A 23,421-nucleotide genomic window follows, 5' to 3' on the forward strand; every position below is an offset into this window, starting at 1 on the left:
ATTTCATCAGAAGGCTAGCTAAGATTAGAAAAGGAATGAATAACAAAGGTTTGTCTCTGACCGAGACAGTCTGGACAGCTGGACTGTAATTGGCCATTAATTAGAAACAATCAGATGAGACCAATCACAGATCCACCTGTTGCATTCCCCAGCAGCAGATAAGAATTTTTTACAGTTTGTTCTTGAGGCCTCTCGCTTCTCAGGAGGAAAAAATCCTAAGGAAAGGATTTTTCATATATCATGTCAGTAACAATTTAGTAACCTATGTACATATGAAGGTGGATACCAACTTTTTGAAGCAATGAGGCACATTGTTTTACCAGTTTCAAAGAAAGATGGGTGTCTTAAGTCCTTTTTCAGTCCCTTTTTAAAAGTTATTATAGGATTGTTTTACCCAGCAACAAACAATTTGGATGAACCCATTTGATAAATATTATTACATCCAAACTAAATTTGAAGCCTAAGTTCTACTGAATTTTCCACCTGATTTAGGTCTTCAAGGGATTAATCACTTTGCAAAAAATGCAGTCTCTATTTTTGAGTGATTTTTATGACTGTGTTCATACAGGATATTGTGCACATGATCACTTGTATTCCATTCGACTGACTTTTACACAATCACAGCAGCTGCTACTATCACTCTTGTAGGATATAATTTCTCACTTTTGGCTCTTCATCTTCTCTTACCCTTTTCTTAAATAAAATTGTCCACTCCCCTCTAAAAGCAAAACACAAAATGGCTCAACCACTGTCGAAACCACTTTGGAGTCAATTTTGATGCCAATTACATAGAAAGGTCACAGTATACACTGACTTTCAACATACTTCACTGTCAATACCAATTAATAGAGCCACAAGATTATCAGCATAGTGTCAAAAGTTATATCCTATTATATTGTTAGTCATGCCTACTGCAAAGCTCCAGTGGGGTTAGGGCATGCTAGATGTTCTAAATCTACTGAAAAATAGTCATTCTTTATCCCAAGGCATATACAATTATAATGAAAATAATAGTCCACAGAAGAAATTAAAAATAATGATATGAAAGCAAAAAAACTAACCATTAAAATAAATTTTCTCTTCTTATATTACTGCATCTTCACATAGAATTATGCCATTAATTAACTACCCATTAATGTTTTGATGATTTTCTTTCCCAGGGTCTAAATGCAAAAATAAATTTTAACTTCTTTAGATAACACACATATAGAAATTATCAAAATGATTTTTTTAAATATTTTTGATATACAATACTTCTTTTTACAGGTTGCTTCATTTAATTGTTGAGGACCTAATTTTTGTAACAAGCTAAATGTTAACCATTGAAAAACAGTGCTAAGATCAAATAGCATGAGAGACTCTCAGAGCAAGGATGGACTATCTGAGACAGAGTTTAAGCTAAACATAACAGCAGAGCATATTCCATCTCTCAGTTTTTCATGCAACCATAGAGAATTTCCTCTGTTATACCAAATAAAATAAAATAAAGATACATCATGCTGCTGTTGAGCATGAAGAAAACCTTGAAAAAGTGATCAAAGTGCAAATTAAACTAAAAAAACATTTTAGAAGAGTAAACTATGTTCATCCTAATAACCTTAAAGTAATAGTTTTAGTGCCAATATTAACTGCATCATTGAACAAAAGAATGAGAATTATACAATACTATATAAACTGTTATTGGAGATCATGGTTCATGCTTGCTCCTTCAAATATTTAAGAGAAACATCTCATTCTTCAATGAAGAAGGGAAAGTGAAGTCCAAATAGCTGAAGAGAGATTAAACATCTTTGAAATCCAAGTCACAGGAAGTGAGGGCAAACTGCTTGCAGGAAGAAAAAGGGCACGCCGAGCATTGCACAGCCTCCTGTGCAATAAGATGTTATTTTGATATTCCAATACGGTGGAAATTCATTTTGAAGGAAAACCACAGAAATACAGATTTGCCTTGTTTTGACATCTGAATACAAGTTCCTATGTGTTGCACTAGAAGCCACACCTGAATGTAGTGAGCCTTAATGTAACAATTAATTTTATGACCCTGACACCTGTACTTGTTTTAACTAATCAACATTCCTGCAAATAGAGTATGTTTCTAAAAAACCAATCTACCTTCACCTTTCTTTCACGTTTCAGTAGGGACTGGTACCCATGTCTGCAACACACTTTGAAGTATGCTGAAGAGATTAGCTATCTAAAACATATACCACATTACTAGTAGATAGGCAGTAATTATCAATGATTGATATATTATGTTTAGACATTTATGAGCAATAATAGAAATAATTTGAAGTGCATCACAGTATGCCAGAGTCCTGTCCAAAACACAGATAATTTCTCTAAAGACAGACGTTTTCAAATTTACTGATGGCCATCAAGATGACTCAAGAATATGGCACATGAGAGACAAGGACAGACTGAGAGAAGTCACTTTGTTGAAGTCTAGGAAAGCGTCACAGGCCCTTAATGTGTGCAGATAGCCAACCAAATAGTACAAAGAAGGTGTAATTAAGCTCTTCTTGGAGTTGTGCAATCGAAGACCAAGGTCACAAGTTATCACAATAAAGATTCCAGTTAGACAAACAAAGAAACATTTTCTACTATAAGAGTTCAACAGTGGAAAAGGTTTCCAGAAAAGCCTATGGGGTCTCCAGACTTGGAGATACTAAACATTTGATAGAAAAGGCCCTGATCAAACTGCTCTAGTTGACCTAGCTTTGAGCAGAGCCTTGGCTCAAATGACTTCAAGACATCCCTTCCAAATTATTTTTCCCATGGATCTAAAATGATTTGTTTGCATTTATTTCATTAAATTCTTCAGCTTTTCAACACTTAAATATCACTGTATATAGAAGAACTTCCAGTTTCTTTTGGCTCCACATAGAGTCCTACTGACTTTGTGTTCTAAAAAAATAATATTGAAAGAGAAGACACTACCTAAACAAACTCCATGGAAGAGAAGTAGTGAATGCTGTAAATGCCCTAGGGAAAGATATTGGATTGTTACAGCTCTAACAAACAAACAAAAAAACCCCCAAACTAAACAACCAAAATAGAGATTTGTGCAGATAAGACAGAGCTAAAACAAAGCAAAGAAAAATTTGGTAAGTAGGGAAGAAACAAAACATCATACATACACAAGAAAAAGTCTGTATTTAGTTGTGGACAATATAAAAAATTGAGAATATAAATTCAGCTGTGTCACAGTTTAATCCCATCTAGCAACCAAGCCCCAAGCAGCCACTCACTCGCTCTCCCCACAGTGGCATCAAGAAGAGATCGGAAGGGTAAAAGCCAGAAAACTCCCAGGATGAGATAAAATTGTGCACACAAGCAAAGCAAAGCAAGGAATTCATTCACTGGTTCCCATGGGCTAGGAGATGTTTACTGCCATCTTCAGGAGAGCAGGGCCCCATGATGTGCAATGGTGACTTGACAAACACCACCACTCCATCTCCCTTCTTTTTTTCTCCCCCACACTTTACATACTGGGCATGATGTCATACGGTCTGGAATGTCCCCTTGGTCATCTGGGGTCACCTGTCCTGTCTGTGTCTCCTCCCAACCTCCCATACACACCCAGCCCCCTTGCCAGTGCGGCAGTACCAAGAGCAGAAAAGGCCTTGGCTCTGTGTAAACTCTGCTCAGCAATAACAAAAACATCTCTGTATTATCAACCCTGTGTTCAGCACAAATGCAAACATAACCCCATATCAGCCACTGTGAAGGAAGCTAACTTAGTCCCAGCCAAAAACACCACAAGCTGCTTTCATAAAAATATTAGCATTACAAATTTAAAAAAAAAAATCTACTGTGCACAGGAAAAGAACATTCTTGCAGTTAATTATTAGCCAAAAGTTTACATTAAGAGGTGTTTTTAGCTATGCATTTCTATTTACTGAGAAGCTTCTCTTGAAATACTGGGATTTTAAGTGCCATTTTTGTTACCTGAATCATGGACTCTGAGAGCTGTGTTTCATCTACTTCCAATATCATAATTTTGATCTCTTCATAAGGCACTCGGAAAGATCCAAGGAAAATTGCTAAAACAGAGATTCCACAAATAATGAAGAAAGCAAGACAAGAACTATTTTGCTTCCATTTAAAAAACAGCAGCAAAACAGGTCATAGCATCTCCAGATTGACAAACACTATGACAAATTATATAGATAAGAGATAACAATTTTTATTGCATTTTTAATTAATGTTTTCTTTCAATTCCAGCCTTCTCCATATCCATTTGTTATATACAACATCCAGCATCACAGAAGACTTCCATAAGCAGTCAGAAAAAAGTCTACTCTGCAGAAGAATCACTGCTATTACAATATTTTGTGCTAAGGTGACAATTGTAATTTTTTCAATAGTCTTGTGAGAGCCTTCTCTTAAAGAAGCACCATGACAAACCAAAACCAAACCATAGAAACAGAACATTTGGTTAAATGTTCTTATAAGCACTCTTTATTGAGTCACCAAAATACAATTATTTCTTATTTAATCTCTGCTGGCATTTAGGAAGCTATTCTTCCTAGAACTCCTCTCCATCAAAACTTTATTTTTTTGTTTACATATTATTCCATAATACCAAATATGGCCTAGTTTCTACAAAGTTCATGAGATGGGCAGACATGCTGCAGGCATTTTCATCCTTTTGTTGACAAGGGGTGGGGACATGCAGGGGAAGGAGGCATCCAGTATTCCTTGATGAATATCTTGAAAATACAGATGGATTAGATACATAGTTGTATGCGCTTCAATACACACAGTCTTGAACAAGGAATAATCTTTAACTACTTCTCAGGTCTTTTTAAGTGTTTCAGTTGTGTAAACTCATATTTGTGCTTAAAAACAATATGCACATATTTAAACACATTTGAAACAATAAGTGGTTACCAGGTAATCACACAAAAGAGAAAGGCATTTTAATGGAATATTTATACATTACTCTGAGGAAGAAAAAATAACCAAGAGACTCTACTTACACAGATTCTGTGCAATCTTAGGATCCAAAACTTTTAACTCTTTGATGCGTTTCTTAATAGATTTCTTTTCTTCAAAATCCTCTTCCTCTCTTTTTACTGCCAAATTAATCACAAATTCAAATTCACGGTTAATTCTTAATATTTAGAGAAAACATTCATGAATTCAGAAAGCCTATTTGCTATCAAGCATATTCAATTCACAGAGAAAAGATCATAAAACACACAGACAAAAAATTGAGAGGTTTTGCAGTATTTCAAAACTTTTGCTCTTCGGTCAAATTTGTCAGCTTGTTAGCCTTCTAGCTTTATTTTTTTTAATATATAGGGCCCAAATAAACATGCTAATGTTAATTGTCCAAATTCAGACATATTTAAAATATCATGCAACATGCTCCAGTTACCCTGGCCAGGCTAGAATTATTAATTGGATTTTAACAATAACAAATCTTAAAACACATGGCAATATGTCTCAACAATGAGACATCTATCCATTTTTGTGATTGCTTTTGTCTAACTGTGTGCACAAAAATTATCAAAGATCACCAGCTTATTAAAAAATTAGGATTAACTTGAAATATAGCTGAGTTGTTATATACCTATATAGTATATAGGTATATACACAGATCTATTTTCTTGCCCCCCTCAAAAAGATGTATTTTTAAATATATGATGTAATCACATTATTACAAAATACCACAAAGAAAAAGTGATTGTATAAACACATATTAACATTGCTGGAGATTTTGGCTTATTCTTTCTTTTAATAATTCATACAAATAGAAAATAATTAATACAAATAGGATCTCCCAAATACATTGTGTAAGCTGAATTTATTTCTCATTAGTCACACACTGTCATAAGAATTTCACTTAAAAAACAACACAGGCTTGATAAAGTATTAGTAGGAATTATTATGCAAACAAACTAAAAAGCGAAAACCACACAAATCTTTCCTTAAATATGATCTGGTATTGTATTATTTTGCAATAATACATAATACAAAATACTCTTTTTTAAACTTTTCCTTCTTCCTTCCCCCAGCACAAATCTTCACTGTCAAATGCTATTCACCAAATACATTGCTACTGTTTATCTAATTCTGTATATTATTTCACAAATGAAATTAGTTTCCAAGCTTTACAGTATGATTGTTCCAAATTAAATTATACATGCTTCAAATATTCTAGAGAATAAAATATGCTACAATAGTATAACCTGCTACTGACTTCCAAAGGAGATAGGTATAGACAAGAAGTCCTGTCAAGGAAACATAGGATTAAAATTTCTAGCTCAGTGACGATCCTTGACAAAACTAGACATAAGCATGAATTATCAAGAGGATTTCCCTAAGCTGAAATTAATTCCAAAAATGTTAAGAGATATTTAAGAGCTACATAATTATTAAAAAAATGTTTTCCAAAGCACAATAAATTTGGCCAAGGATTGGGTCACAGACTAAATGACCTCTTGAGGTTGTTGATTTTTATTGTCTAGGATACAACCAAAGAGATAAGGAATTCAAGACCTCACACATGGATTGAAGGAACCAGATTCAAGTCCCTTCCGTGTAGGTGGAGACAGAAATTTCAATCATCTCCTAAATCACTTTTAATACTCTACACCTGCGAGGCAACATAATTATCCTGAGAATATGCCACAGGGCAGAAAAAAACCCCTATTCTGCAACAATTAAATCACTAAGCTAAGACATAAAGCAGTCCTTAGAAGAAGGACTGATAACCACCATCCTGGAAAATGGGTTACAAAGACACAATCCTCCCCTTTTGTCTGTTCCCAGTCTACCCACAAAATTCACTTGGCCTTGAATTTCTTTTAGCACATTGAATAGAATGTTTAGCACTCTCCTGTACCAGGAAAAACTACACACCCTGCTTGATACACATGTGAAAGCAAAAGTAGGTTTTCACCAGCAATGTGAGAATTCTATAGCTCAGGCACCAAAGGAATAGAATGACATTAAAGCTACTGGATAAAAAGAAGGTTACCACTAAGGGTTCACTTTTTCTGATTATGCTTGGAGAAGAGCCCTTACTGAACCCAGAAGGGTATGTCAAGGGGCTGCAGATCCCAGAATCATATGAGTGTTTTCTCCTGCAGTTACACACTTTTACAGACCTCTCAAATTTCTTAACTTCTTCTAAACAGTGACTCTTAAAAACATGACTTTTGAGTTGCCTCAAAGTCTTATCAATGCTACAATTGCAGATTCTCCTAGAAGACCTGTACATCCCCGTAGCACAGGTTCAAAGCAATTTTCATGCCTTAATGAAAATACAGTAAAATGCTTCACGGCTACCTTGGAACTTTGCAAAGAAACCTGGAAATTTACAAGAAACAAAATAATTTCCTTTGTAGCCACAAAAAAAAGTAGTTAAATTATCTAAATTTACTAAGTAGCTTTAACGTGCCCTGACAGCCTCAAACTGGACGCTAAAAGGGCAGTAAAAAAAAATTAAAAAAAAAAAAAAGTTTGCCTCTTCCAGCACTAGAAAGCAAAATTTATTCATTACGAGTCTTATAACCAAGATAATACACACACACAAACATGCAAAAAGAATTAACAATTAAACATTCATTACTTAATTCTCGACTTCCAAATCAAGATACAATGCTGCAAGTGAACTAATAGCCTCAGGAATTTTCACCCAGGAGGGGGTTATACACAATGTTACAGCACTACTTAAGGCATCACAACACTAAGGAAAAACATATAAGCATAGAACGTGTCTACTCTAGGAAACTCATGCAGGAATTGTATGCAGAGTACTACAATTATGCAACAAACTAAATTACTGCAAACTTACATGATACTTCTTTAGCAGAACTCAGGTCACATCCTTATGGAGTTGGCAGCAATAAGAAGCAGAGGACATGAATTACTTTTGCTGGTTTGAAATGTTGAGCTTCCCACTGAAAACTCTGATACCTCCTAATGCCTTTAGAAATTTTCACCTGCTTTGCTAATGTCCTGGTTACGGACAAGGAAATGAGTCATGTGGAGCCATGTGGACATGGCCAAGACTGTGCAATTCAATCCCATCACACCTCATGGCCAGGGAGGAGGGAAATGGGTCTCTCTCTTGCTTCCTGGAAAAGAAGGGGAAGGAGGAGGCATTCCTTTTCCAGGGAACCAAGCGACAATTGGAGTGATGCGGTAACACTGGTCTCAACCAAATGATCTGTCTGCCATTTTTTTCATTGTCTTGGGCTTGGGGGCAAAACATGGAGGCAGATGGTCTGTCCACCAGTTTGTTCACTGTCCCAGTCAGCGAGCAATTCCCTGCAAATCACTCTCTTTTTGTAAACTTTTGTTATTAATACTGTTTCTGTTGCTGTTCTTATCTCATTGCTGTTTCCAGTAAATTGCTTTTATCTCAACCAATGATCTCTGCCTTTTTTATCTCCCATTGAAGGCATATGGGGGCACTAAACAAGGGAGTGCCACTCCTAAACCATGACAGGTAGCAAAAAAAAAGCCCCTGAAATCCTAACAAAAATAACTATTCTCTATTTCCAACAAGTAAAAAGAGAAAAAAAATCACACAGCTGAAGGGAATGAATAGAAATATCTAAACAGGTGAAGTAAGAATCTAGACTAAAAGGAAATAAAAGAAAATAAGTAGTTAAATTTTCATTTGTGGAGAGCATGGGAATAGAGGGGAAAGTATACAGAAGAAAGAAAATGGGAACATCTGCTTACAGTAGAAAAAAAATAAAGCAGGCTAGTGGGAGTGGGCAGCTGCTGCAGAAAGGATGTGACTATTTGAAGGAAATAGGCATGAGATGTTACCATGCTAATGAGAAAAGAAACCAGGGTATCCCAAAATACACAAACAGTTCTCACAGCTCCAGAAGTTTGATCATACTAAAGCATTAACTTTTTCAGAATTACTTTTTTTTTCAGCTATTATACAATAGAAAACTACACACCCTTAACAGTTCTGTCTATGTACTAAATCTATCCCACTGCGGGGCCACGCACATGGCTCTAGCATCTGAGCTATGTTTTGTGAGTAGTATTTCATCTGATGCTCCTGCTCTGCCCTTTCAGGCTGAGAAACTAAGTGCTAGAGCACTTTCAAACACACCATTCTTGCACCTCCCTTTGCAGTTCCTCTTATCTTCACACCCCACATCCTTATTATCAAGATTCTAAAAATAACAGATGTGGTTGCCAACATACATATACACAAATATCTCAAAGGAGTTTTGGATACTGGAACAGATTGCTTTTACTGTCTCCTTCAAATTCAGATCCATATACACATTCAAATGTAGCCAACTACCTCCATCTGTGGGAATGACCTGACTTAAATTAGGGTCCTGAAAAGAGTGGTGACAGGACTGTTTTATAAATACTTGGAAGTATTGGAAGCCTGCAGAACAGCACTTCATAAAATTGTGGACTGGATCCTAGGGAGCTACTCTATAAAACTCTGAAACAATTACATTCTTGGTAGGTGCCACTGAAATAATCTACATTCATGAATTGCGATACACATTTCTATTTCTGCCACAGGTCTTGATATAATCTGCTACCCACAATCTTTGTAAGAAAAATCATGTCTGTGCATCTAAAGAAAAAAAATCTAAAATACATCATCCTAGTGGAAAAAAACAAAACAAAATACCTTTGAAATACAACCTTCAAAAGGAATATTTCTGAACATTTAGATATGAACCTTTATTTTTAAAAGTCTGAAATCTTATTTCAGATGAAACTTGAAAACTGCATTACACAGAACACTCAGTGGAGTTATTTTGTCACTAAGAAGAGTTAATTTGTCATTAAGTAGAAGAGTGTACAGAAGATTACACGTGACCTTGCACTTTTCCTGGCCTCTTAGCTAAGACAACAGTCATCTTGCATTCTCTCTTCACTGAAGAATGAAAGAACTACCCTGGGGTCATGGACTCAAAGGATGTACCCATACCAAGTGTCATTATGAAAGTAAATGTCTCCATCTGTATAGAACTCTAATTCTTAATAGTAAATGATATCTTGTGTCCCATATAGCACGATATTCAATGGGAAAATCTACAGTTCTTCATCTCCTAAATGTTATGTGGAATCAAAGGAACACATCTGTAATAGAAAATGAGGTTCTAGCTAAATAACAAATCCTTCAGAACTTCTCAGTTATTCAAAGCTAAAATGTGGAGTACCTTGATATCAACCACTACTGAGGCTGGAAGTGACCTCTGGAGGTCATTTGGTCCAATACCCTTAGTCAGACAAGGCTGTCTACAGCCAGGTGCCCACAACTGTACTCAGGCGGCTTTTGAATATCCCCAAGGCTGGAGGGAGAGTCCAAAACCTCCCTGGGGACTCTGTGCCAGTGCTCAGTCTCCCTCAAAGTAATAAAAAAGTGGCTTGTGATGTTCAGGAGGAACCTGTGTTTTAGTTTGTGCCCACTGCCTCTTGTCCTGTCACTGGGCACTACTGAGCAGCATCTGGCTCAATCCTCCTTGCACTCTCCCTTCAGGTATTTATGTAAACTGGCAAGACCCTCCTGAGCATCCCCCTGCCCATGTTAAATATTCATGGCTCTCTCAGCCTTTCCACACAGGAGGGCGGCTTCAGTCCCTTCACCATCTTCATGACCTGTAGTTGGCCCTTCCCAGTACGTCCACATCTCTCATTCACTGGGGAGCCTCGAGCTGGACACAGTATTCCAGTTGTGGCTATGCTAGTGCTGAAATCAAAGGCCAGGCAGGGAATATGTGCCTTTTGACTGACAAGACAGAAACTTTTGAAGACTTGGATTGTTTTAACAGCTGCATGACTATGCCCTATAATATGACATGCAACAAAACAAAACGAAACTTCAGTCAAAAAAAAAAAAAATAAATAAAGCCACTACCAAGCCTATTACCTAGACCATGACACTACACAGGTGCCATCAGCTCCACTTGCATATTTCATATTGAGCTGTTTACCAGCAGTTATTTGTGACAATTTACTTTAAAATACAAAAGAAATTGTGAACTAGATCTAAGTAGTTTTACAATAGCCTAGAAAATACCTTTCTTTTTCTTTAATGAAGACAAGGCTAAAATAAGGTTTCTAGGCATAGCCCACAGAAGTAGGAAGAAGTCTGAACACTGAAATACCAGGAAGCTGATAAATATTCTGCTTTCCAAACTAAGCAACCTAAGGTTGTATCAACACAATTGTTAGCATCAAGGACTTCTCATCACTTAGAGATCTGTTTTAAATTATAGTTCATTCTAAACCAAGAACATTAAACTCTCACAATTTTTAACAGTAGCTGACAAAATTCTGAAGGTAAAAAAAACCACCCTGAATTCTTATTTGTTAAGAAATAACTGAAATGCTCACAGAAATATGGCATGCAAAATCAGAACAATCATTCTCTTAGTTACAATCTGAACACCTGCTGGGCTCCCCACTAGAATTGAAAGTTTTAACCAAGAGTGATTCAACTCCTGGAAAGATCTGAAACTTCATTAATTCTTGTCTGGGGGAAAAGATAAAAAGGGAGGCTGAAATGAGCTTTGCACTACAATGGAATTTGCTGGATAGGGAAAAGCGAAACACTGCTGTTCCCAGCAGAACAGAGTCTAGTGCTAGTAGACACATAATTCTATAGTTCCCAGATCTCCCCATTCTCTAAGATATATTCCTACCATCAAGATTTAGCTGTTTGGGCCTTACAAAGCTGATCCATCACTTGCCAAAGGCATCAAAAGCTGAATAACGGATCTGAGTGCACTCGTACCCAAAGGGAGCATAGTTAATTCAAGAAACACTATAACATTATTGATTGTAAATTGGAATGGCAACTGTTCCCCTCCACTATTTGGTGTTCAACAGTTGCCTTTCAGACATTGTCGCATTCCAGAGCAAAATCTTTTCATTTAATAATCCTTGACAGATTGTACTTCCACACATTTGTGCAAATGCTTTTTAAACCTAATAAATTTTAAACTTTAAGTCCTTCAGCACAGAGTTCCAATTCTTAATTGTGCATTGTACAAAGAAAGACTTCATTTTTTATAATCTTCATCAGTTTCACTGTACCTCTACTGTACTTCTAATTAGTAAGAAGAAAGGAAACCACAAAAAGTGTGCAGGATGTGGGCACAGCTCGAACTTTTACAATGAAACTTCAACTTTTTATTTTGTTTTCCTTTATTAACAATTACCAAACCCCTATTTTGCCAGTATATCAGTACTTTATTAGATTGTTAACTAATTCTGCCATTTATCATTGATTATCTACAATATGTCCACCACTGGTATCAACTTTGGGAATTGTAGATATTCAAGCCTTTCTTAAAACTGCCATCACATTTGTCACCTTGCGTCCCTTCTTCTGATGTTGGCATAAGTTCAAGCAATAGTTTACATGGCACAGTTCATAGCTCAGCTGTTTCATCCTTCAGTTCCCTTAGAAGTCCAGGGTGAATACCAGCTGGTCTTAGCAATCTGTTACTGTCCACTTTATTGACCTATTCTAAAACTCACTCTGCTGACCATGGAAGTTATGTTTCTTTTGCTAATGCGGTGTTCCCCCAAAGTCCAGCTTGGACGTAAGTTCATTATTGGTCAAGCAGAAATAATTCAGAGCCTAAGCATTTGGAAGCAGGAAAGAAGGTGTGTTACTCTTTTTTTTTTCTTTGGAAGGCAGATATGACATACCAAAACATACTTTTGTATAGCATTTTTATTACATCTTTATCCACGCTTAAAATTCAATAGTATGAAAATTTTAACACCTTAGCTCTAAATTGCAAAGCAGTTACAATCAGAAACTTACTGAAGTCCTCACCATTAAAATACAAGCATACACTCCTAAGTGAAATCTGCATGAAAAAGATACACTCAAAGACATGGCTTCTGCTGCTTATAGATTATATGTAGCATCTGTTAAATATGCTTAATATGCTGCAGTCTCTGTATTTCCTTAACTATGCTCTAGGGCTTTTTTAGGTGAGTCTACTAGTTAAATATTTTTTTAGCTTTTAATGAGGAATTCATTGCTTTGTTTGATATCAAAACTCTTTAAACTTCACTAAATAGCTTCTAGAAGCTGGACTTGGTTTATTTCTAGACCAAAGTCCAACACACAAGCTAATTTTAGTTATTCTTACTGTGCAAGTTTTGAAAATGTTGGTATTTATTATTTATTCACAAGAATAAGTAGAAGTATCTTTTTCATTTTTATGTCTTAATTTACTACACTGGGAAAATTGCTCCATCATAATCTTAACTTTCAATTTAATACAGATGTTTCCAGCCTTGAGTTTTGAAGACTAGAAGTCTTTGAACATATAGTAATTTAAGTTTTTTCACCTTTGGAGAAGGGCTTGGGAGAGCTGGTGGATGAATGACTGGACATGACCTGGCAATGTGCACTTGTGGCCCAGAAATCTATCCACATCCTGGGCTGTATAAAAAGCAGCCTGGCCAAGAGATCAGAGGAGGTGATTCTGCCCCTCTACATCACTCTGCTGAAACCCCACCTGAAGTGCTATATCAAGCTCTGGGGTCCCCACCACAGGAAGGACATGAACTTCTTGGGTCAGGTCCAGAGGAAGGCCACAAAAACAAGGTGAGAGAGGTGGGTTTGTTTATCTTGGAGAAGAGAAGCTTCCAGGGAGACCTTGAAGCTTTAGAATATTTAAAGGGGACTTATAGAAATTAGTGTCTATTGTGACAGGACAAGGGTTTTAGCCTAAATATGGTTGATTTAGACTAGGTACATAGGTGACATTTTTTACAGTGAGGGTGAGGAAACACTGGAACAGGTTGCCTGGAGAAGTTGTGGATGCCTCATCCCTGGAAACATTCTAAGTCAGGCCCGATGTGGCTCTGAGTAATTTGATGTCACTCAAGATGTCCCTGTCCATTGCAGATGAGTTTGACTAGATGGCCTTTAAATGTCCCTTCCAATCCCAACTACTCTACAATTCCAAAAGTCACAGTATGGAGACATAGCTGAGCATTTCTAGAAATACATGGGAATCCATTCCTTCCTCTACACACACTGCTTTCCTCCTGCTTGCATATTCCTAGAATTTATGAAAAGGGCAACATAATAGACAATGCACTTTAAAACCTTCAACTGACAAAAATGACTGAAAAATTTACAGGGGGGGGGTGGAAGTGTGATATCAAAACAGCAAGTTTAATCAGCTTGTGGGGTAATCAAATGAGCACCAAAGTGGGGCAGACCATGTAACCAGAAGCAGGGCAGAAGGTATCAGTCAGGCCTCTTCAAATGAGCATCAATGAACTGACGTGTTCTATTGCATCGTGTGATCTCAGCAAAGCAGAAGCTATATATATGCATCTGAAAGAAGCTATTCACTGTTTTCCTATTTTTATCTGTATAGTGAATTCCAGAACATAGTTTCAGTTGTGCCACTTCCCTGCATAGCCATATAAACACTATCAAACAAGAAAAAGAATTGGACTCGCCCCATCTAGCAGCACCAGATTTGCCTGCCACTGAAATATGGCACAGAACAAATTAATGAAATTTGCTATCATGTAAATTATAAACAAAAATTACACATTTTTAATTAACCATTTGTTTTTAAGGGTAATTTCTCTCAGAATAGTACACAGTAACTGATAGGAGAGACATTTTTCATAATTGATTTGATCTTTGTCATTGTAATATTTAGTACCATCTGAGTATACACATAGGTTGAAGATATATTTCTGACAGAAAAATTATTCCATCAAGACCTTATCTCCTTCCTTTAAACTATGGGGTTCATTTCACTTGTGTAAAATATTGTTGTATAGTCTTACCAGCACCAAGCTCTCAAAATCAGTTTAATTAAATATCCTTATTGATGAACAATACCTCAATTCACAAGAAAGACAATTTTTATTAGTTATTATGTAAAAGTAATTTCATTGCAGAACACTGTAGTACAACACAGTGCATACTGCACTATACGTTATTCATCTGTAAGTAATTTTACTGAACAGTTTTATAAAGGGTACTCTGTGTGTTCTGATGTCATTTTTGATTCTTTTATTAACCTCTGATATTAACTTAAAACTATTCAAGATATTTCCAGGAGGGAAACACTGGATCAAGCTTTCAACCTAATTCGTTGAGTGACTATACAAAAACACCCCAAGACGTGGAACTAGAATACATGGGGTAGTGCAAGGGCAGGAATGAATGATCTGACATAAGAGGGACAAAAAACTCACTAAGCTACCACTGTCACCTCATAGCACTGTCAGTGCCTCACAAACCACAAAGGCAGGGGCAGTACCAACCTGACAAAGGACTGATCATTAACTTGTGACAAGAAACAGCAGTACATGGGACTCCAAACTGAAAGGGCAAATGGACAAGAATAGCAAACTGGGATTACTAGGGAGGAGCTGGTGTATTCTGACTGAAACTGAATGAAGAGCCACAGCCAGCAGTGGACTGTCAAATTACAAAGGCAGCAGGAAACCAAGGGTATCAGAGATAATAAAGTGCACTCCCACACTAGCACCTAAAGTACATCAAAGCACCGGAAGCCTATCTGGAGATCAGATGGGACACTTCTATCAACCTAAGACATGAAATGCTGGTATATAGTCAGCCAGTGCGACTAGATCTCCAGGATGATGGCATTAGCTGAACAGCAGCCTGAAAGTAGTGGCCTTGCAGGTCAGATGCCTGTGTTTGAACAGTCAGAGACTGCTTACCCCTTGTTACAATCCCTGCAAGCTGGAAAATCTGGGAGGCAAGCCAAAAAGAAGACAAATCACTGTGGATCTTCCATCCTGCAACATGCAACCCACCCTCTTCCTCACGCAACGCAGATAAACCCACTGCTTACAAACGTGTACCTTATGTGGTGTATGGGAGCAGGAGAGAGAAGATAAAGGAATGCAAATCTATCCCTTACTTGAAAATTTTTGCAACTATTAATAGTAACTACTGTGTAATCTAATAAATGTAAAATAGGAACTCACGGTCCAAAGTTCAGGTCACTCCTGAAACAAAGCGCAGCAGATACATTTTTCATAATTTTGTTAGGTCTATTTTCAAAATACTGAGGTCTTTTTCTTAAAGAGGCATTCCCAACATAAGTGTGCTTGAATCTTCTGAACTACTTGTCTGGAACCAATCTGCAGTTCAATTTATTCATGACTAGTTTTTACTTATTTCTTGTGGTTTAAACAGTTCTTTTCCCTTTCTAAAGCTCTTCTTAAAGAATGACAAAATATCTCAGTACTACAACACGATCTTTGATTTTTTTAATTAAATATTTCAAATCCATTTAATCTCTTCACCTGATGGTACCAGCAGCTTCTATGCATCTGTGATTTAATCTGCCTTGAATCTGGGACAGTAGAACTGAAAGTCACATTACAATGCGTGACTTGTAAACATATTAATGACAATGCTTCCCTACTGGAAACATTTCAGTGAAATCCAGGATTTGTTCTGCTCTTCTTCCCTTACCTTTATTTCCTTTTTTTCGTAAACAACCAATACATATATATATCTGAAAATACCCATATGTACATAAACTGAAGTAAAAAATCACAGATTCTAGTGCTAACCTAAAGTTTGTGTTCACAGTGTTAAATTTCAGGCATGAGCGTCTCCATTAAGTTCTGATTCCCTGACCACAAGGGAAGGCAAGGGAACTATGCCATGCTCTTACACAACCTCAAATCCATCCAAATGGACTGGAGAAGTGTGAGCTTGTTGCAGACTGATTCCTTCTCATGTGTTTCATTTCCAGGTTTCTTTGCTTTCTCCTGAAATAGCTACACTTACACTCTCCATTCTCAAACACCACCAATACTCTGCCACCTTTAAGTAGTCAGTCAGCTGCTATAGGTCTCCATAATCCCCTATTAGCAAAGGAATGCCAGCAAGGCCAGGCAAAGCCAGTAACAAACTGTTTAGTGACTGCTACCTATCTTCCTGTCCTGCTCTCTGTACTGGCCCCCTGCAGCCATCAGGTACGTGCTGGGGCCTCGGCAGCATACTGGTAAATACGAGGTGGGCAAATGTAGTAGCATTTAGCAATGTGAACAAGGGATTGAACATGTTAAAATTTCTCTGTTTTGTGAGAAAAGTTCTGTTTCAATACAACAAGTGAAGCTACAGTTAAAGGCTTTGTATAAAAGAAGTCCTGCAGTTTTGGTTTTGTAAATCCTAAATGTAGTAAATACCCTGAGATTACTTGAAATCCACCTGAATAGAGCAAGCTCTTTCAGAACTAGCAGGACTTAAAATAAAATTTTATGTTAAAACTTTAACATAAAATTTGCCAATCATACTTAAGTACTTGGCTTTGTTCTCAAATTTGTCTTTCTTCTACTCATCCAGCTTCTGTAACATCCTACCCTTTTTGAATATGTAAATGCTAACAAACTCTGCCATCTAAGTTCAGCCTTTTCTTAACATATGCAACAGATCATTGAGGGTATTTAATAAATAATTATTCCCAAAACCGATCCTTCAGAAACTCTACTAATAGCTTCATAGTCCTATGCACTCTTTTTCAATATTCCCCACATTCTCTGAAACTTACCTGTTTTACAAGTCTGCAGCTAATCCCACTTTTCATTAATATTGGTCCAATGGCAGATGACTACGATCCAGAGGTTAAACAGATCATATTTGTTTTGCTTAGAAAAACTGTCATCTTCTCAAAAAGCTAAAATGTTATCTACTGCCTAGCATAATTTACTTTTCATATGCTGAATCTGACATACACTTCACTCTCCTTTTTTTTAACCTACCACCATGTCTTTGATTAAAATTTCTAGAAAAACTGTTCAGTGTTTCTGCATATCATTGATAATGAACTAATGAATCTATGAAATAAAATCCTCAGTCATTTTTGAATATAATTTCTAGAAAAGGTGCTGTCTTCTTTTCCCAGCAAAAATAAATAAAACCCCCCCCTCAGTATTCCCTTGCTATAACTACTAAATGATGCATGATTCCCTTGTAATCATCACTAAATATCATACGCAGTTTCTAATAAAAGCAGTGAAATGGATTTACATAATTGAATAAAGAAAAAAACAATAATGGTCCACAGTATAAGTTAAATTCAAGTGCACAAGCACTTCAATTTTATGTGCACTAGCACTTGAAGGATTACGCTCAAACAAAATATGAATTTAGCCAACATTTTTTCTTGCTAAACCAAGAGCCGTCAATCAGCACATTTGTTTGCACGGTCTCATTAGAGTACATTGCCTCAATCTCAACAGTCTTAGTGAAGAATGTTGAGAGCATAGCTGAGCATAACTGTATCTACTTAACAAGCATTCATGCACCCTCATTAATTTTTTTCATCTCACTTTGAAGCATGATATGGCTCATACCAGAACAATAACTTGCTGATAATTGTTTAAGACAACAACTGAAAAGGAACAGTGCAGAGGTGAACCTTCCTATAGATTATACTGTGCCTCAGTGAATTACAATTAGCTTTAAAAGTCATCTGTCCTGTTCAGCAGCTTTCAAGATATTTCATTAGCAACTAGAGAAATCCTAACATATTTTAGGCTTTAATGATCCAGTTGCATTATACTTTCTAAGATAGAAATTTTGCTGGAACACATGACAAATATCGAAATATGGGAGCTCATAGCTCCAGAGTATTTAAAAAACTGTCACATGATATAAACTGAAGCTTAGCTTGTCATTTATTAATTTAAATACTAATAAAATAACAATAATAATTTATACAACTCCCAGATCACAAACTACCTTTACAAAACTCTGATGATAACTTTATTGTATGCCTCTGCAAGATAACTGTCATATTTAGAAATATAACAAAACAATTCAGATTAAGTACAAATCACTAAGGAAAACAACTGTATATAGAGTTGTATAATTGTATTCCATAACAAGCTAAAGGAAAATAGACTACATATCTACCTAATCTATGGTTATTATAATGTATTGATACAAAAATAAAAAATAAAAGCCAAACAAAAACCCACACCACAAAACCTAACAAGATTACTTATAAAATAATGTTTAAAAAATTGTTCAGATTTTTAACTCTTTTAACACGCTCCTATGTGCTGATAATGTTCCCTGTCTCTTCTTGAAGAATCACTTCAATGCTGCATTATCTCTTGCTTTTGCTGCCCCAAAACTCAACCTTTTTTGAAGTGAGAGGATAACACCATCTACATTTATCTGTACTTTCCCAGGAAATTGTTGAAATCAAAGTGTTCCATTTCAGCAACAGAAAAATCTCCATATCTAGAAAAACATTATTTCTTTAAAATTATTCATAGTTAGAAGGGTGACTTCATAATAAAAATGGGTTTTGTTTGTATTGTTATTATTAAGTGACAGATATCTGCAGAAATTATTCACTCTTTTTACTAGGATAAAAAGAAAGGTTTGGTGATGAAAGAAGAGCTATAAAAATGAAAGCAGATTTTCAACAGAAAGTCTGACTTTAGATGCAGAAAAAAACTGCATTGAAGATCCATTAGAAACCTACATCCTGACCACATTCTTCAATTTGAAACTAGTAAATAGGCCTCCAGCAACAGATAGTGATGTCAATTTACATAGAAGGCAATTGTGTAGGGAAAAAATGTTTTCAATTTAAAAAGGAAACAGACTTAAATTAAAATTTTCCACTGCCTTAGGAAAAGACCACACATAATGACAGCATGGAGACAGACCACTGCATCTATTCCTTATAGAAAGCTGGACAAGCATAATTATAAATGAAAGAACGAAAAAATGAAAGAACAAAAGAATGAAAGAAAGTACAAGACTTACTTTTCTGCATCAAACAAGTCTTCAGAAATCAGGAAAGATTTCAGGTACAGCTTAAAACCAATTGTTAATCAATTAATTGTTTTGTGCAGCACCTACCTCCCAAAGGCAGCACTGAGAACAAATGCACTTATAGTTTCTAGTGTAAGGGCACAAGTACACCCCAGTCTTTGAACCAATGCCATTTCTTAAAGTATACTTTTAGGTCATCATGGTTTTCCCCAAAGCTGAGGATGTTCCCACACAAACATGGTGCAGGAACTTTACATTCAACCTCATATATTCAAAATAAAAAAAGTTACATCAGTACATGTGGATAGCATGCCTCAATGAATTCCAATCACTGACAAGCAATCTCTCTCTCTCTAACATGTGTGTAACTCTCTACTGTGTTCTACTCACACACCATCCGTTACCTGGAACAGCATCCTGGAGTTTACAGAATAAATATCACTCTTTTAAAAGCAATATGATGCTTAGAGATATCAGCAAGAGAACAGCTGGTAAAATCATAAATGCACCTGAAGCAACCAACAACCACACTATTGTCAAAAAGTTCTCTCCATATAGCAATCAATGCTTATTCATCCTAAATTCCACCCATTCATTCCCCTTATAACAATGTCTGATGCATCTGCAAATAGAATTTGACACACTTAAAACAGATGGGATGCAAACATGATGTTTTGTTTTGGTTTAAGTATACCAATGCAAGTCAAGAATGGAGTGAAAGCTGCTGGGACTGTTGGTTGTGTTTCTCCTATGGCATTTTTTTTTTGGGGGGGGGGGGGGGGGTGGAGGTGTGGGATGGATGGGAGGGCTGGTGGGCAGGTGGTGATAGTTTTGTTTTCCCAAATACTTAAGCATTGTTCGTCTATAGTTCTCACACTTCAAACACTTACTCTGGAAAGACTAAATTCAAAAAGCTCTTAGATTTCCCGTACTTACTCTGGAAAATGGGATTAAGAACACGTCAAAGCTAACAGTGCTTTGTGGAAGGAATTTATGGAAAAAGAGAAGGTAGATGCAATTCTATCTACCCATTTGAGTTATTTTCTCTGCTAGGGCTCCACTGGACCTCCAGTGCATCCAAAGACACATACCCACCAAAACTTTAGATGGATAAACTTTTGGAAGGAAAATTCCTCCAAAAATCTACAGCAGAAATAAAATCCTCAGCTAAAAATAAATGAATATATATCTACCATATCTGCACTCTGTATGGATAAACCTTTCTGAAAAGAAAAAGACAAAAATTTCTGCACATGTAAAACCAAAAACAAGCATCACTGGAGCTTACCCAATTCACTCATTACCCAATTCAGCTTACCTAATTTCTTTTTACCCAAAATGAAGTACAAGAATGGGAAAATGCCATGAAGTCATAAAGAAGCATTTTTTGGTTTCTGCCTTCAGAAATCAAGACTTCTAAATATTATGCAGTCACCATTGAAGGTTCTTTGACAGCTATGCTCCTGCCCTTCTCTCCTTCTTTTCCCCTATCAGAGGTACAAACACTGAACATCTCCAGGAAAGGAAGTGGTCTGAACTCTGTCCATAGTCAAATACAATGATCTGCCTTCATTATGCAGGATTGAGATGACCATAGCTCAATTCATGAACCTGTGAAGAAAATGCTCTCTTTTTCATTTCCTTTTTTATAATACACTTTACAAGACTTGGCTTAGTGATTTTAAATTCAGGCTAAGAAAAGAAAAAGAGATACTCTGTCATAACAACATATTCATAATGTCATGTTTTATAATTGAGGTGGTGGATTTAAGAAGAACTGATTTGATCAATAGTCAAAATCAGGACAGTAATTCCAACTTTTTTCTTTTTTATCCACTCTAAAAAATTAGGCTTTTGTTCCTCAGAAAGAAAACAGGAAGCTGTTGTTTCTTTGAAATAATTCAGCAGTTGAATCCAAAATGCCTTTTACCCAGTCAACCTGAAGAAAAATGTGGCTGTATTTACATTGGTCTATAAGAGGCAGAAGGGAGGTTATACAGCAGTTTCCCACTTCTAAGTAGAGCCTTCAATTTTTCATGACTACTTTAAAACTCTCCACACTAACACCATAGATAGCCTGGACTATATTAGACAATGAAACAAAACAAAATTCTTCTTCCAAAGCTCTCCAGTCCTTTTTAGCTGTACTTCTTTCCATACTGCTTCAAATATTTCAAACAGTAAACAAAATAAATCAAAAAGATCCTGTAATGTTTCAAAAGTTAGGTCCCCAAATACTGAGTCTGTACTGTCCCAGTGTTCAAAATCACTCTATTCAGTACCATCTAAAACCAAACAGCAATGTTTCTCTAGGCTATCCACTTGCAAAAATATGACACTGAGATTAGAAATACACAAGCTAACACTAGCTCTATAATGTTGATATTTTTATTGTTGTTGATCAAAACTACCAACATAATTGATTCATTATTCAGTGATTGGAACATGTACTTGACAGCTTCCCTTACTATCATCCAGGTTTTCAGCAGCAGACATTGAGACTCTGCACAGTAATTCTACTTCTAAAGCTATCTCACAGCAAAAATGATCCAGAGTTGCCTTCTTGCATTTACTTTGTGAGAAAAATGCAACCATATAAGCTACAAATCAAAAAACAATAACGGACCTGTTTAACTTTTAAAATACTCTTTTTTTCTGTCCACTTAACTTCAAATCCACACATAGATCTAGACTTGACAATACATGGCACTCAGAGGCATCATTTTAATTCTGTCAATAAACATGCAAAGCTATTGTTGTTTACATTTACACTTACATACTGTACGTATCTAGAAGCATAGCTGTTTCTAAGCTATGACCTGCATTTTTTCTGAAATTTGGTAGAAAAAAATTTCTTTGTTGTGTATTAGAGAAATTTATAAAATATTACTTTATGATTTTATCTTGAAACCTATTGTGATAAAAGCCTTTTCCAAGAAAAAACTGAAACTTCGGTATAAGATGATTGAAACTGAAATCTTGGTATAAGATTTCTTCATTAGAAACTATAAAGGTAGCATTGTTTTAAATGGGTATATTTAAAACCACAAGTTAGCTATAATAGAAAACACATTTTAAAAAACTGCTGCTGAGGGAAAAAAATCTGTACTTAAAGCTGCACAGCCATTATTTTCAACAGATACTAAAAATCATACTTTCAACTAAATATTTTTAAAAATCAGTTCTATAGTGCAACAAAAATTAAAGAAAAAATAAAGATGTTCTGCTACCTAATCTCTAAAACCATAGCATACCTACCTATTTAAAAAGCAGAGGTTGCAAGGTTTACAGAGAAGTACAAATTAGCAATTTATCCAATATGATGTTAAGATCCATTTTTAATATAAATGTGTGATGAGTAAAGTTTGGAATAATTTTTACATGTAGAAAGGTAAAAGTAATATAAGACATAATAGAGGCTGAAAAAAGATTCAAGAATATAGTTGCTATGGTGAAGACAGGAGGCAGCAGAAAGTCAAAAAGACATGCATAAATAGTTTTTAAAAAGTGTTTGGATACATAACAATAAGACATGGTACAAGAACGTAACATAAGACATTACACTGTTTTCACATAATATATGCAAAATTAAAGAAAAATATACAAAGACAGAAACATACACTAGAAACCTACTG

At 36.0% G+C, this 23,421-nt stretch overlaps 1 protein-coding gene across 2 annotated transcripts in view; it reads right to left on the bottom strand.

Annotated features, from left to right (window-relative positions):
- Positions 1 to 23,421, bottom strand: part of DIAPH3 (diaphanous related formin 3) — a 202,414-nt gene that overhangs the window by 111,306 nt on the left and 67,687 nt on the right. For both annotated transcript variants that reach the window (XM_059839117.1, XM_059839116.1), the window contains 2 exons: positions 4,983 to 5,078; positions 3,949 to 4,043 (listed from right to left, as the gene is read on the bottom strand). In XM_059839117.1, the coding sequence (XP_059695100.1) occupies positions 3,949 to 4,043; positions 4,983 to 5,078 (191 nt within the window). The remainder of the gene's footprint in view (positions 1 to 3,948; positions 4,044 to 4,982; positions 5,079 to 23,421) is intronic.

Source organism: Haemorhous mexicanus, chromosome 2, assembly GCF_027477595.1.
Source record: "Haemorhous mexicanus isolate bHaeMex1 chromosome 2, bHaeMex1.pri, whole genome shotgun sequence".
NCBI classification, from domain to species: Eukaryota; Metazoa; Chordata; class Aves; order Passeriformes; family Fringillidae; genus Haemorhous; species Haemorhous mexicanus.